This window comes from Abramis brama (assembly GCF_963993115.1).
Source record: "Abramis brama genome assembly, chromosome: 16".
NCBI classification, from domain to species: Eukaryota; Metazoa; Chordata; class Actinopteri; order Cypriniformes; family Leuciscidae; genus Abramis; species Abramis brama.
Window position 1 is genome coordinate 23,198,331 of NC_139978.1, and position 17,436 is coordinate 23,215,766.

Consider the following 17,436-nt stretch of genomic DNA (forward strand, 5'->3'; position numbering starts at 1 on the left):
ATAACCTTCTGTTGGTTGGTTTCCATCCGTGCCTCTAGTATCTGTCTGAATGTTACAAATGATGAAGGACAGAAAACAAACAAAACAAATGGGATGAAGAATTACTAACTGTGGTTAAAAGAGAAGAAGAAATGGAATAAAACAAAAAGTGAAATGAAAACTTAACATTATGGCAATGAGATGCAAGAGATTTTTTGGTTTTACTTAACTTTTGACCAAAGTTCCTCACACAACCGAACTGTTCAGCTTTTTGTTTTGCAATCGTTAAAAAGAATTAGTTAAGGCAATATTTGAGAAAAATCAAGAAATTTTGCATTCTGGGCTGTAATTGTTTTTCGTAATTTAGCTAAAATGGATTTGTTTGTTTAGTAAATGCTAAATTTCTCCTTTAGCAAATATAACCCCAGTGTACCCAAATTATAATACCAGTGTAATAAGCATGTCATTACAAAAATTGGTGTCCTCGTAAATCATATAAATAAGCACGCACACACACACACCACACATTCCATAGGTGTACTGGTTTTTATACTGTACAATATTCTATCCCCTACACTAACCCCTAAACCGCATCACAGAAAACTTTCTGCTTTTTTACATTTTTAATATAACCATTGTCTAGTATGTTTTTTAGGTCATTTTAATTACGAGGACTCATAAACCACTTTACGTTATAATACCAGTGTAATAAGCATGTCATTACAAAAATTGGTGTCCTCGTAAATCATAGAAATAAGCTCGTGCAAACACACACACACACACACACACAAAACCTGTCCTACTTGAAAGAAAGCAAGTTGACAAAAAGATTGAATCCAATATTTGGTCATATAACGAGAGATTTATAAGCAATTTATTTGTAGGCCGATTTTTTTTTTTTTTTTGTTTAACCAGGAACACCGCAAATGTGACTTTGTGCCATGTTGTACAAAATAAAAGCATTCCAAAACAAACTTCCTGGTTGAAAACATTAAAACACACTAGTGTCATAGACAGTGCAATTTTTTTTTAAATAGGCCTATATTTTGTTGAATATTGACAAATTGATCCACAAATCACAAATAATGCTTTTTTTTCACTCAAAAACTGAGGTGCATACGTGCAGATCAATGAGGCCTATACAATCAATCAGGTCAACAAAGAAATACAAAATCAAATTGAAAGAAAACAAGTTGACAAAATAATTTAATACAATATTTGGAGATAATATAGCATAACAATCGATTTACAAGCAAGGTCATTTTTGACCGGGAACACAATGGTGTTACAGGATTTCACACAGTGTAGGGTTAAAAGGATAGTTCACCCAAAAATGAAAATGCTGTCATCATTTACTCACCCTCAAGTTGTTTAAATTTCTTTGTTCTGCTGAACACAAAGGAAGATATTTTGAAGAAAGTTAGTAACCAGGCCGCTTTGGGGCACCATTGACTTCCTAGTAGGAAAAAAATACTATGGAAGTCAGTGGTGCCCCAGAACTGTTCAGTTTCCCACATTCTTTTTTTTTACAGGTTTGGAACAACCTGAGGGAGAGTAAAAAATGACAGAATTTAATTTTTTGGGTGAACTATCCCTTTAAACAAATACAAGAACTATAGTATATTTTTATAAGGGCTAGTTTAACGTAGAATCAAGAGGACCTTTATGAATTCTTGACCAAGCTATTAATTTTCCCCATGAGTAAAATGATTTCTGTTCTAATGATGGCTGATATTAGGAAAACCTGGCCTTCAGGTGATGTTGCCTGAATACGGAAACATATATCTGTTGAATTGTTTAGTGTATGATAGTTTTATATAATAAAACCAGTAATCTTTTACACATTTAGCAATCTTTTGACTTTATTATTCAAGATAGCGCAATGTGTTCAACAATAAATACATGTATTTCTGAACATTAATGTGAAATGCTGAATTGTTTCCATTTCATAAGTCGTCAGGCACTTAAAAAAAAACAATCCTGGGGAAATGTGAATAACTAAATGTAATTAAATTTAAATTAAATATTTTTATTAGCTTCCCACAAATTTTTGATTCATTGCCTATAACATGTTTCATTTTATCTCAGCACTCAGGTCCAATCTGAGCAGAAAAAAGACTAGAATATGTACATAGAATATGTACACAGATGTACAATAACTGATATAAAGTATCACACACAATATGTACATAAAAGACAATACAAAACACGCACACATTGACATTAATGATAATTGTGGTGTCCAACAGGAAACAATTTTAGTTGTGGTCCATATAAACTTACAGATACTGATTGGGAGTGACAGAGGCATTTAATAAGCTTATGGTGTTCTACACCCCCATCAATGCTGTGTTATAGTGACCTTTCATATGAAGTGTTTTACAGCATTTATTACTGTTCGGTCAATTTCTGGAGTGGAATTTGTGTCACTGAACACACAACATGTCACCATGTAAACCACAAAGAAATCAAGTATGCTCATTTTCAAGATGTTCAAAAAGTATTTTCATTTCTACAACAAACAGAATGACATACAACATGAAAAAACGCCAAAACAGTGTTTTGTGTTACTTGAAGATAATTTGTATTCCTTCACCTCTCTAAAACAGAGTAATGAAATGTTGTCATTTGACAGCGCCAAGAACTGCACTAACACTGTTGATGTACTGTAAAACATCTCGGACTGTAGATTTCATTTGTTTGATGGGTGTAACAAGACATGTACAAATACATACAATACATTTACTTAAGGATCTTCATCTAACATTCAAACATGGTCCTTAAAGATAATGTTGGAATTCATCACAAAACTGGACACTTTTCCCATTTAAATAAAGTTATAAACTGTATTTTTATATCATTCATCACAAATAAAGTTAACTGAAATTCACATACAGTGGGTTCCAAATTGAATATCTGGGATTCAAAATCAAATATGAAAATAGAATGTTTTAGGATTAACTGTAATTGAGATTTTCAAAACTTATTTTTGTCTTACCCTGATTCATTATGATAAAGTCAGCCTATAATAAGCGTTTATATTTTAGACCATAGTAGGCTAGTGAATGTTTTATGAGCAGTGGGATGGCATATTCATCCAGCACAACCAAAACAATGTTCTGTTTGTTTTTTCACCACTAGAGGGTCAAAAGTTACATGGTGGACCTTTAAGATAGATTTAGGATCATACGATTTTGCACAAATGTTTCACTTAAAACGTTATGCTAATAATATTATTTGTAATGAACGGAACAAAGCATTTTCACTCAGACAACTGTCTCTGTCACTGTAAAATTGCTCTGTTTAGTAAGAGGTAGACTTCAAACTGCACGTTTACACTTTTGGCAATAAAGATGAGTGAATTTTCATCACAGTTTCACAGTTTTTCCATCCATGTAATTTAGGAAGTTCCATTTGCCAGTCATAACAGCAATTTCTTTGCATGTAAAAATGTCTTTCAATAAAAATGTTATTAGAGCATCATGGCTATAACATGTCAAGAATATCTGTAACCAATTTTTTTGGTAACTGGGCTCCTTGAAAACCTTTTAATTTTGGACTTATATAAATTAAGGAGTTATCTGATAAGATATTTATCAAGCTAAATGAAACTGAACCTGGGTCACTAGTTGCAGGTTCACGCCTGTGTGTTCTGTATTTGGTCTTTAGGATTCAGTTGTGCTCTCTCAGCTCTGTCAGTGTTGAGCCATCGACTTCTTTCCAGTGACCCACTGTATTATGATGAACGTAATGCTCATAATCATGAAGATGAAACCCAGTGTCACAAACATCATCGCCTGGAAAACATAAATGGAAGTGAGAAAAAAAGAAGACCATGGATCTGTGAGAGTGAAGTAACTTTCTGTCTGATTTTCACCTGGATCTTTGGCCGAGATTTCAATGGCTCCTGCTCTTTGGGGACGATGCAAATGTAGAATATTCCTGGCAATATGAAAATGAGGCTGGGAGCAGATGTGGCACCTAAAAGAAAAGTGAATCAGTTGAATTCTGCATATTAATGTGACCATTAAAATCCTCTACGCTGCAAATCTGACTCACCAATGAAGCCGAAGATATCGCGAATGTTGGGCACGAAGATGACGAGAAGATTGACGAGAAAGAGGAGGCACACGGCGATGGCGATGTGACGCACCCAACTGAAGGCCTTTTCAGGGAACAGAAGCTGCAAGACAGCACGGCGGATCTAGAGAAAGAAAATGCAGCACTGTCAACAATCAACCAGCTAGATGATGAGAGGAATTATATGCAAGCAATAACTAATGAGCCAGGAAAATTAATATACCGGGAAAAGGACCACGGGAACGGTCAGTGTCACTGCCACCAGCACAGCCAGTCGAACACACAGCATCAGGGTGTCTGTCTTACTGTACATCTCCAGAAGCTCTGACTGCGCATTTGCTAAACATATGTAAATACATACCGACTGTTAAAACATTTTTAAATATCACAAATGTTGGTACTTTGATGATATATGGTATTTTGTAGTGCTTATTACCATAGAAGGTGAGGTAGCCAAAGATGGCAGTCAACAGGTACATGACAAACATGGCCAAAATAGAGATATTAGAAATGTTTTGCATGCGTTTCTTGCTTGGACTGAAACAACAAGGAGACAAAGATGCAGATATATTAATACATTTAAAATGTGAATGATTGTGAAATGCCCATGTTAATCATCAAAATTAAAATCATGCAATTACAGCCTTACTTTTTGAGTTCTGTGTAAATGGGCAACACTTCAGGGTGACACACAAAAGCAAACGCCATAATGGGAATGGTAAACGCAGTCTGTGATTTTAAAAAAATAAAATAAAATTAACAGATTAATTCATTGGGTTTAAAGTCAAGCCAAAAGGACACCTGATAATAAGATTTGCAGTAGATCTCTCACCTCTGGGTTGACAGTTATAAATTTAGCTTCACAAGTGTCAGCGCTCATGCTTTCATTTTTGCTGGGTTCTGCAGGACAACTCATGTCAAACTTCTTGTAGATGACCTAATAAGACACAATGGAGAGATGCATTCATTTGTCACAATGACATGATTAATGTATACTAGTGTCCTGGGTGTCCCAATCTATGGTTTTCCCATGGAATTGGGCTACTTTTAAAATGCTGCAGTGTTTTATTTCTTCTTCTTTTTTTCAGAGGGTGAAAGGTTTCATATGGCATAAGTTGTACTGCCTGAAGTGCTTGATTTGAAATGAGCTATTTGAGTTTTGTGAGGGAGGGTCTGTATAGTATGGAAGCTTGTTTACGCCACTGAATAATAAATAAATAATAATAATTGCGACTTTTTATCTCACAATTGCGAGTTTACATCTCGCAATTCTGACTTTATTTCTCAGAAATGCGAGATATAAAGTCAGAATTGCGTGTTATAAAGTCAGAATTGCGAGATATAAAGTCAGAATTGCGTGAAATAAAGTCGCAATTACGTGTTATAAAGTCAGAATTGCGAGATATAAAGTCAATTGCGTGTTATAAAGTCAGAATTCTGACTTTTTTTCTCGCAATTGCGACTTTATATCACGCAATTCTGACTTTATAACACATAATTGCGAGTTTATATCTCGCAATTCTGACATCTTTTCTCAGAATTGTGAGATATAAACTCACAATTGTGAGATATAAAGTCCAATTCTAAGGGAAAAAAGACGGACTTTTTTTTTTTTTTTACCTCAGAATAGCTTATATCTCACAATTCTGACTTTATAACACGCAATTGCGACTTTATATCATGCAATTCTGACTTTATATCTCGCAATTGCGACTTTATTTCTCAGAATTGCGACTTTATATCTCGCAATTGCGACTTTATTTCTCAGAATTGCGACTTTATTTCTAACAATTCTGACTTCATATCTCGCAAATCTGAGAAAAGAAAAGTCAGAATTGTGAGATAAAAAGTCGCAATTATTATTATTTATTTATTATTCAGTGGCGGAAACAAGCTTCCATAGTATAGTGATATACTTCTCTATAGTGATTTTAAAGTTGACATTGTGTATAATACACAACAATGAATGTAAAAATTTATTTTAGGTATGGGAGTGGCAAATTTTGAGTTTTGATATTTGGTATAGGGTCACTGGGATAGTTTTGGACTGTTTTTAATCAGCCAGTGGGCTAGTTCTGTTTCGCAGACCTGGCAACCCTGCTGGTGTCTTTATATGTAGGTAGAAGGAGAGTTGACTTACAGATATGAGAAAGAAGACCATGCAGCTGAGAGATAAGCCACTGGTGTAGCCTAGATAACCTAAAATAAAAGCATAAATACATGATAAATCCATGTACATTTTCATACCAATTTTTCAGGCTATGGGTTCGATTGGGTTCCAAGGTGTGTAGCCTACTGATAAAATGTTTTGTCTTTAATAATGGTGCGGTCACATTAGTCACTTTTGAACCAAGCAGCTTTCTGTTGGTCAGCGTGGCTATTTCACGTGACAACCTTAAAATTAGCAAAATTATGTGCCTGGGGATCTTTTCACCATTACGTGAAATTTCGCCAAACAATGTGACTGCCTTAAATCACTTTGAATTTAAACCGTCTAAACTCATTTAAGACACTCAACATAGATATTTGTTTGATTAAGATTATGGTTATTATGAAATAAAATAGAATGACAGAGGGAGAAAACTGAAAATGAATGAATGAAGGGAAAGGTGGCAGGAACGTACCAAGTCGTTTCATAAATGCCAGGGGAAGAATGATTCCGACACTAACGATAATGATGAGATACTTCCCATTAACGTACCATGCACTGACAGAGAGAAAAAAGGTGTTTTACACAAAATGTCATGCTAATAGGAGTGATCATATGACTATAAAAAGCAGTCAGAGTGTTTTAACCATGTACACAGAGAATTAAAAATGTAACAAATAATAAAAAGGGAAATTTAGTGGGGTTCAAAAGGGCTTATTTGATTAGTGACTTAGAAAAAGTACACAATATATAGCGCAAAACATTTCTTTGGTTTGTCTTAATCAGAACCCTTGTTTTTACATGTTTTGTTTTAGATTTTTAGCATGGTCTCACATTTGGACCCCACTGTATTGGGCACATCAGCATCAGTACTATGTTCTGGTACTCACTCATAGTCACCTGTCTGTCCCATAAGACCCTGAATAATATGAGGTAACTCTATCTTCACAATGAACAGGTAAGAGGACATTGCTGTTGGATCATAGAAAGAACACAATTAGTGTTGTGATCAGCACTCATATTGCTTTATGTGGTTATCACTGATTTTGATTTATCAGCTGTGATGTCTTTTGACTTCATGAGTATAACTACTGAAAGTAATAATGCATTTAATTTTACCTCCAATGTTGTGCAATGTTATAATGCAACCTGCTAAGATTTTCCCAGGTGTACCAAACGCACGGTTCCCGAGCTGTTCATATGCACGGATCCCTAAACACACAAACAAACGTAATGGAAAGGTGAGATGCTTTTTCATGCTATCAGGACTGCCTTTGAAGACATTAGAGAGAAGATGTTTCTCACCAACCACTTCAGCACTCTTCAGAAGCAGGTGGATGGAGTAGGCAGAGAGAAGAGCGATGCTTATCAACAGGATTCTGAAAACAAGTAACTCAAATGATGAAACTATAAACAACAACAGAAAAAAGTAACTTCTTACTGTATACTTAAAGGTAAACTGTAGTTCACCCAAAAATTAAATGTCATCATTTACTGATTTACTGTTTTATGTGGAGCAGAAAAGAGGAATGTCACTGGGGTCCAAAACAACATTGAACCCCAATGATTTTCATTGTATAGACAAAAAATAAATAATAATATTTAAACTTTTGTCCCACGGAAGAAAGTCAGCTTTGGAGCAAAATGAGGGTGATTTTTGGGTCAACTATCCCTTTAATATCCTGCTTAGATGGGTATTCAGAGAAATCTTATCCCCAAAATATTCGTTTATTACCTTATCAAATATTTCCCTTTTGATTTTACAGATTATCAGACTCATCAATCTGTCATTTGACTTTCAGAGGTGTTAATTTAATCACGATTAGGTGGGCGCAAAGTACAGTTTCATTAGAGATATTATTACCGCCACCAGTCGTTGGATCATCTATCCTCTAATCTCCTTAATGATGCATTAGACAAGCTCAGGCATGTTTTCGTAGTAGCCTACAACCCACAAAAACACTGTCACACACAGTCTCTGCGATGAAGGTTTGCAACATAAACAAAAACGCTTTTCCCCCTAGTGTCTTTTAGACATAAGCCTATCTGTAATTGCATATTGCTGAATGTTATATGATTGGCAGGAGTGTTTTCCTTTTAGCTGTTGAGATTACAACTAGCAAACTGTTTTTTGGACAACAAGCTGCTTTAAAAGCCTATTTGGGCTGGACAGACAGACAGACAGACAGACAGACAGACAGGCTTTGACTTGATTACAGCAGGCTATTTATAACCCTTAGATCTGATCTGTGAGGGCAGTACATGTGCGTGTCACATCACAACAGACATGGTGACGTTAAAGCTCCCTACACAAATAAAACCCGATCATTCAAGGATTAGCAATTGCATATGTCCTATCAATAAATATTGTTTTATTTTTGCTGTTTTTGTAGTTTTCATAGCCTGTTTGCTTTCAGAACTGAGTGTAGGCCAACCTGATTTATCCAAGCACTTGATCAGTAAAGAATGTGGTATAGTGGTAGGGAAGCAATGAAAATGAAAGAATGAAGGAACTGTATTTAGCAGAGACTCTTCCCTTTTGGTACACAATACGTCAGGGAATAAAAAAACATGCAAATATTTGACTTTGTATTGACTGAGTATTTGTAAGGCTGGATGTGGCTGGCACATGTGTACGTGACAGAGGCACACTGGAGAGTGGAAGCATTTGCCTAAATGTAGATGGACACAAAGAAGCCTTAATGCTCAGTTAGGCCGAACTCAGACACGCATATGCAACACACACATTCCAGCATACTAACAGAAGTCCTCTACAAGAAGGTGCGCTTTACGGTGATAAAAATAAAATGCAGCCAAATGCCAAAGAGAGGCATTATTCCACCTCTCTAGACCTGAAATGTTCTGTTTACATTTGTAACTTTGGACCAGAAAGACTAGAAGGCTCTTCAACTCAAATGGGATTTACTCAAAAGAAACCGTAGAATTCATTTTTGCCATATCACACCTTCAATAACCTTTATTTTGATTATACATTATGGCTCAAATCAACCCAAATGCATGCATAATTGCAAGTGTAGTTTGACTTACACAAAAAGGATGATTCCAGTGTTGGCCATGGCATAAGCCAGTCCCAGAATTCCACTGCCCATAATGGCGTTACTGAGGTTGAAAATAGACATCCCAAAAGAAGTCTTTCCCTCAAACTGGAATAAAAGATGAATGATGAATTAGTCATGAACATATTTAACTGAATAGGGTTCTTCAGCCTGAATGGTAGTTTCAATTTTTCTGTGTAACTCCACAAACAAATTTAAGGATGGAGAAGTTAGAAATTATTCCTAGTTGTCTGTAAGCGTCTGTGTTTGTTTCAATCAATCTTCTAATCAGTTTCACCCCTACTTATATGTTTCTGTGAAGTAAATTTTGAAATTTGCATACTCACATCTGTAAAATGAGTTGTTCCATTGCTTTTATCGTGGAGGAACGTTTCGCTTTGTGTTATGTTTTCAAGGGCATCAAATCTGTGTAATACAAGCAAAAGGAATATTGTTTTTTATGCAAAGTTACAATGATACATTGTAATATCTGTTTCATCTGTCTCATACAGGAAATGTTTTGAGAAAATACAGGAAATGACACAGCTACTGAATTACGTTTTGAAATTTTAGCAGGTGAAGACTCTTAATATTCAGTGCTGTTAACAAAAACAAAAACTATTAAATAGTTTTGCTAACTGAAATAAAGCTGGAAAAACTTGAATACGTTTAAGATATAAAACTAAAACAGAAATAAAACAAATTAAAACTATTTAAGAAATATTTTTAAAACGCACATGAAAATACTAAAAATTTCACAAATTCAAATGAAAGCTGAAAATATTAATTATTAATTAAAAATATAAATTCAGGTTTTTCTAGACAGAGATAATCCTGGTTATTATATATATATATATATATATATAGATATATAGATAGATAGATAGATAGATAGATAGATAGATAGATAGATAGATTATTTATATACTTATATAAATAAGATATTTCTTATTTTAATTCAACCCCTTTAACAAATGTTTATATATATATATATATATAAAATAATAATAATATATAAAATAAGAAATATCTTGTTTTTTAGTTGTTATTAATCTTTTTAATGCTTCTTTTGAAGACTATTAAAAGTTTGAGACTGCTGCTTAAACACTTCACAAGTTTAATATACATAGATACTTTCAAACAAAGCTTTGCTTTAAGCTGCATAGTTTATAGGGTAAAAAAGATATGAGTTGACTTTTTAAAGCAAGAACTTCATAATATGATTTGGTAGAGAAGTTTCTGAGATAGTTCCTCATGAATGTGTTGGTGTAGAAACGTACCCGCTCTCTGGACTTTTGTCAGGGCTGAGATCATGGTGACCGTTTGACATTTTCTGTACCTCCATTTTAGGCTTCTACACTTAACAATTCTCCAAAGAACACTGTCTGTATAAGGTCAAGCTCTGTAAACACAATCTGAAACACAGAAAAAGGGTTCTGGGGTCAGTGATCATTTTATTGAGAACTGAAATGATTGTAAAACTTGAATGCGTTGCTGAAAAAAAAGTGCAGTGTGAAGTGTCCAAAAGCTGGAAAATAAAGCAGTGATAGAATGTGCAACAGGAGCATAATCTTCACATAAATACACAAGGTGGAAGATGAGGCAGGGGAAAGTAATGGTAAAAACATTCCTCAGAGCATTACTGGCTGAAAGACACCTACTGGAAAGATAGTCTTGATATAAAACAGCTGTGTACTATCTGCATATTTTCCCCCTTCATCATTAATTCAGATTGATAAGTTAGTTGTGAGCAGTAGCTATTCTGCAGCTCTGTGTTTTTAATCATATTAAAAGCTTAATTATTATAAAGTCAAGTCACCTTCATTTATATAGCGCTTTTTAACAATGTAGATTGTTTCAAAGCAACTTTACAGTGATAAAAGGAAATTAATGCAACAAAGACTGTTGTGGCTGTACAGCAGCTCTAGAAGAAAGTAATTGTCTAGCTTAAGTTTTTAATTGATTCATTTCCGTTGTAAAAATCATTAGTTATTAACTTAGGGGCCGCTTACACGACACCGTTTTCAACTGAAAACAGAAAACTTTTAATGCGTTCTGGCCGTTCATTTACATGACAACAGCGTTTTGGTGAGAACGCAAACCTTGAGGTAGGTTTCAAAGTGCAAGTTTTTGTAAATGGGTTTTGAAAGTGCCCATTGGTTTTGAAAAACCATTATCATATCCGTGTAAACTTCAAAAACTCAAATCTGCGAAAACGGTGACGGCATGCACATGCGTATTACTTGTTTAGTCTTTAAGAAGCTGCTGTTTTGAACCAGATGGAGTTTGTTATTAACAAACGTGCAAGGCAACCAGCCAGTAGAGCATTACAATAATCTAGCCTTGAGGTCATAAATGCATGAACTAACTTTTCCGCATTTGTCATTGAGAGCATTTGTCGTAATTTAGATATATTTTTAAGATAGAAGAATGTGGTTTTACAGATACTAGAAACATGGCTTTCAAATGAAAGATTGGTATGAAAGTAAATAAACAAAGTAAAAATACACTGTAATTTGAATTTGTGGTAGGTGTAATTACATGCAAGTTCAGGCTATCAGTATTCTCAACCTGAAAACTAAATATATGTTCAGATCTTCCCAAAGTGTTTTATTAAAGGTCAACCGTGTATAAATATAAATACATGGCAGGCAAAGTATTACGTTATTGCGAATTCAGCTAATGACTGTTTTCAGGGTTCCTATACACTCCCCCGGTTGCCATTGGTCAGCTGAATAACCCCACCCCCCCAAATTCTTACTTTTGGTTGAGCTATTATTGTTGAGTCTTGTTGGTCGAAATGGTCCTTTGCTAACAGATAGCTTCCTCCAGGTTCTACAGATCGGTTTGTCTCAAATTAACAGAGCAATGTTTTCATAGTGTCGCAGAGCCACTATGAAATTCAGCCTACGAATGACTTGCTTACGGGCCCTAATATTAAACTGTTAAGTGGCCTTTATTTTCATATTATATTATTTGAAAGCACCGTTTTTAAAAATATATATACTTTTACGATTTGAAGTACACTAAGGTGCACATTAGGCAGACTTCTTTTTCACAAGGGTAAAGAATGAAGCTAGTGAAACTTTCTCTCTGTGTCTGGTTTGAAATGATGATGGACACCACAGAAAGGGCAGTGCAGCATATGTTATGATTATAAATATATGCGTGTATATCAAAAGGCATCTTTTAAGTGTAAACTCAGTTTAAGCATGGCTGATGCAACTCCTCGTAAGCTTGCACTCTCAAGGAAACAATGTGAAAAATGTGTCTGTGCTTGTAGGTCAGGAAATACTTAAGTCTTAATCTGTCATTTATGTGGAATGAAAGGATACTTGCAGTTGCCTTAATAGGCAAAATGTCTGTCCACTCAGTGGTTTATTAGGTTTTGATGCAGAATTCCCTGAATAGTTTCAGTCCTTCCCTGCCAAAAGTGTGGCAAGCACAGCTGGTCAGCAGCAGTATTGTGGTCAAACTGTCCAAAATATGTGAATATAAAATACCACTTTATTTTAATTTTGAACTGCAAATCAATTGCCCATTCAAAACACTATACATTTAAGACCACCATCACTCTGTACAATATATTATGTGCTTGTTTAAAGTAAGAGCGAGACAACAAGACATCCTTTAACAGCGTTCCATCGCCGAATGTCTGTAGCTGTTTGGTTATAATGAAAAATATGTCTATGGAAAAGAGGTTAATGCAATAGTTACTCTTGACAAACCATCTAATTACTGCCAAAACACACAATTGGTGGGAAATAAAGCATGAAATGAGTAAATACAGAAACTATAAAGCAAGGGAAGTTAGCCTGTGAGGCAAGTCTTGACCACATGACTCTTGTCTGATGCAAGACTTTATCTGTATTGAAACAGAACCAACCTCCCAACACACCCTTGTATAAACACATGCTTTTATTCCAAAAGAAACTGGCTGTTGAGGAAGTACTCACCACTTTAAGAAGAAGAGAAACCTTGCAAAATTCAAAAGTCTCTAAAAGTGTAGCTACGTAGTGTACTGTGGTCAGAGAGTCTTCATTCATTAGTTTGTTTCCTGTGTTGCCTTAGTGAAGCTGTCCAGCTTGTGTGAGTACATGTGCAGAGCTCACCTGTGTGGGGGAGGAGCAGGAGATTAACTCCTCCGTGAAGGGATGAAGGATGTCTATGTTTAAGGACGCTCTGGCATGAGTCCCATATATTAACACTCTTGTACAGGTTAAAAGTAGTGAATCTGCTGAGTTTTGTACATATGATGTAAGTTTGATTGTTTCATATAGCTGGGGTGTGTAAAGTTGAGTATGGGGTGGGAAAAGGTATTAGGGGATTGTGTGTTTGTGTGTGGTCCTGGTAAACCCTACATTGTGGGGACCATATGTGATTATTTTTTTTACCTTGTAGGGACATTTTTGGTCTCCATGACGAAAACAGCTTATAAATCATAATAAATCGTGTCCCTTTTTTTGTCTTTTTTTTGTCCTTTTTTTTGAAAATTTTAATGTTTTAATATAAGGTTAAAAAAATGTTTTCTATAAGGTTTGTGTTTATGGGTAGAGTTAGGGGATATAGAATACAATTTGCACAGTATAAAAATCATTATGTAATTGGAAAGTCCCTATAAAATGTGTGTGTGTGTGTGTGTGTGTGTGTGTTGTCATAAGTAATGAGATTAGGAGATCAGGGCTTTTTTAAGGTAACCATGGCGAGCAGGAAAAGGCCGAGGGCCGTGAGAGAACGGCGCGAGGCCGGTGGCGTGATTGATAATGAGCGACACCTGCGCGACGCACCGGTCTCGTATCTCTCACGGAGGAGCGGAAGCATAAAGGAGGAGCGACGACAGTGAAGATCGAGAGAGGAACAGGCCTGGATTTATGTTGTGTTTTGTTATATGTGACAGCAGTCGTCTGTGAAGGGCTGCTGTCTTTACTTTCATTTTGTATTTGTTTATTTTACGTTTAAGAGATTTTAAGTTTTCTGTGCGCAATCATTCAAAGTGCGCGCCCAGAAAGCTGCCCTTCAGACAGAGCGCAAGCCTAATAAATTGAGTTCTCTTTCTTGTCTTCTTGTGCTTGAATCGAGAAATTCACACAAAATTGTCAAAATGCCCGTATCGGCGAGAATTCTTGTGAAACATAGTCAGTTATGTGTTCAGTGAATATAAACAGTTGAGAAAGAAAGCGCGTGTAACAGTATATTGGATACGTGCACCTCTTAAAGTGACGGCAAACTTAATATTCCTGCTGCTTTCTTTAATGTTAATCTAAATAACAAAAAATAAAGAGAAATTCACCCATTGCCTTTGACTGAATAACTTTTGTAATTTTTATAAGGAATCAATCTATATTTAATGTATACACTGAAGACTATGCAGTTTTATTTTACATTTGATTACTTTATTCAATTTCTGTACCTGAAAATTGTGATGTTTTCACAGGCCCAACCGGGCCCAATCTATCTGCCATAAAGTTCTTGGGCAAAATATTTGACTGACTGATGAAAATTATGAACCATGTCAGATGCTATATATATATAGTCAAAACATCACAGTCAAAAGCCAAATCATAAAATAGTTATGAATTGCCATGAGATTGTGTTGGTTTGGCAGGAGTATTTAAAGTATTTACTGTTGAAATTTAAAAAAAGTTCAACATAATATTTTAACTTAACAGCATTAGCATACAAGAATGCATAGGTGAAAATATACATGATCACAGTGATTGGTATGCCAATCATGAAAGTACATGTATTTAATGTTCAGTCATGCTCCATTGGACTTCAAGTACTTTCAATTTAAGGACTGCAAGGTATACATTTCTAAAGAAATATTAAAGGCAGTGTATGAAAGACAGTATTTCTCTCACTCACACACACATAGCCAACTCATGACAGTATGCCAGTGTTTGCGGACATGTGGCCACTTGGTCACAATTGTTTACTTTTAGGTAATAAAGAGATTGATATTAAAAAATGTTGTGTGATTATCATCATCAAACAGGATGTTCTCACACAAAGATTATAGTGTCAGACAGGAACTTACTTATATGACTCAGTCATATTCAGTACATGTGGCCCTTACTTACAGAATGCTACTGTCGCAGTGCCTTGTGGGTAAAATAAAACTTTATACAGGAGTCAAAACACTACATTATAACATCTAATAGTCTGTACTTTTTATGTGAGAGGAAACGTCATCTATTGTATTTTATCAACTTGACGTCATATTCTAAAAAATTCAGTTGAACACTATCTGAGATCCAACTCAAGATACACACTGATATCTAACAAGAACAGGCTCTCCTGGAAAGCTTTGGCCAACATTCACTGATATAACTGGTCACAGCCACCATTACGCCTTGTTGACATTAAACACCTTTATGACAAAGTGGAACGAAAATGCTGCGGGTATGATGCATTTTAAACCAATAAAGTGGTGCATTGTATAATACTCAACCTAATTACATACATCTTCAACCTCAGTTTACTCCACATCCTGTTCACAACGTACGTAACTCAAGTGAATCTTTAGCTTGGGTCTGAGTATGAAGTAGAACATGCTTAGTGATGAATATGCCAATTCATAATCTATATCAACTATGTGTGCCATTATAACTAGGGAATATTCAAATATTTCTATATACAGATGAGTCTATATACACATTGTAATATCTACAATGGCAAGGTTGCGTGAAATACATATTTAATATGATTCTCCTATGATTAAATGAAGAAACAGTGTAAAGATCCATGTGAACCTACAGACAATTGTGTGATTGTTCTGAACTGCTTCTGTCATGAATTATTGCTGCTTTCAGCTCTAGCTGCCATGTGCCACATGGCGTAGGTCTCCCTACTTCCTTCGGACGTAGCTGAGGAGCTCTAATGAATGGTGCTAACAATTAATCAAGAAACAGATTAATTATTAACTAGTGACTCTATGTAAAGAAACTGTTTGTCAACTATTATTTTGGACGAATATACTGTTGAGAGAATATTTGAGAGATATTATAGTCTCCTTACCTTTTTGACACTTGACAATTGTCTTCAATGAAGACAACAAATAGATCTTCTAATGGAGAAAAATGATGGTTTGATACTCCCAGATGGTCCTTGAGTACATCATCTAACACAGACAGATGGAGTGAAAGGGAAAGAGAGAGAGCTTTAGACAAAAATGTGGTGGCATTTAGTAAGGGAAGTCTTTTAGCCACTCCTTCAAACTAAAAAAAAAAAAAAGAGCGGGACTTCCAGTTTGTACCGCCTTTTTCTCTACTGAGAAAACTGTTCTGAATCTCACATCTCTTTCTTTCCCTTTGCATATACATATAGCTAATGTTTGAGGACAACATTGTCCCCAGAAGTGAGCTATCTGACAAAACCTCATTATCGAGACATTTGAGGACATCCTCAAATGGGGGAAAAAACTATCTTAAAAAAAAAGGTTATTTTACGGTTAGGGTTAGTCGACGATGTGAAAATATTTCAGTATTAGTGTTGGCATACTTACTGTGTTTTGCCTTTGTCAGGGCTGCCAACTTTTGAGTTTAGATTGGGGGGATGTAAAAAAAAACTTTTAAAGTGTAGGCTATTGTGAATGTCAAAACATTTGGTGCAATGACTGGTAGGCTACTGTTTTTATTATTGCTTGATACCAATTTTACTATTTCAATTCAATTCTTGTGGTTTGATTCTGATCTTGATTCAATATCGATTCATTTGAATAAATATTAGGTACAGTAGATACATGGTAATTTTTCTCAAGAAGGAAAATCTCACCTAATGCTGTAAACATAGGCTACAGAGAGCCCTGTCAGCTGGTATTATTAAAGGTTAAAAATAACAACTCAAATAAATATAATGCCAGTTTTTATTATAATAACAACTTTAAGCCCTGCTGTAAGGCAGCAGAGGCAAAGAAATGTCCTGCATCTGGCATGGAACAATAGCAAGAAGTTTCAAATCCTCATTATCCTCCACGGCTTTCTTGACAAATTAACACCAATAGCAGACTTCATACAATAGCATAATAAGATGCATGGATCTAATATTTAAATGTGATGTAATTTGTCATTGTAGCCATACTGATGTTCAGCCATCATGTACCTCACTCTTCTGTGAGTGTTGCAAAAACTTGTCATGATGATCTGCTCACCAAGCACTGCTGGTTACTAGCAT

The 17,436-nt window shown here is 35.3% G+C and overlaps 1 protein-coding gene across 2 annotated transcripts; it reads right to left on the reverse strand.

Moving 5' to 3' along the window:
- Positions 1-1,168: 1,168 nt before the first annotated feature.
- On the reverse strand, positions 1,169-16,483 carry slc38a5a (solute carrier family 38 member 5a). 2 transcript variants are annotated; one of them, XM_084087499.1, is made up of 16 exons: positions 16,282-16,483; positions 10,545-10,679; positions 9,612-9,690; positions 9,257-9,372; positions 7,514-7,587; positions 7,328-7,420; positions 7,099-7,180; positions 6,684-6,766; positions 6,200-6,258; positions 4,892-4,996; positions 4,709-4,788; positions 4,496-4,596; positions 4,283-4,398; positions 4,039-4,183; positions 3,857-3,960; positions 1,169-3,776 (listed from the first exon to the last, which is right to left on the reverse strand). In XM_084087499.1, exons 2-16 carry the CDS (start codon positions 10,607-10,609, stop codon positions 3,675-3,677), a joined length of 1,404 nt encoding a protein of 467 aa, XP_083943625.1. In that variant the 5' UTR covers positions 10,610-10,679; positions 16,282-16,483; the 3' UTR covers positions 1,169-3,674. The 2 variants fall into 2 exon arrangements, with proteins under 2 accessions (XP_083943625.1, XP_083943626.1); XM_084087500.1 differs by lacking the exon at positions 16,282-16,483 and adding an exon at positions 13,221-13,360.
- Between the last annotated feature and the right edge of the window lie 953 nt (positions 16,484-17,436).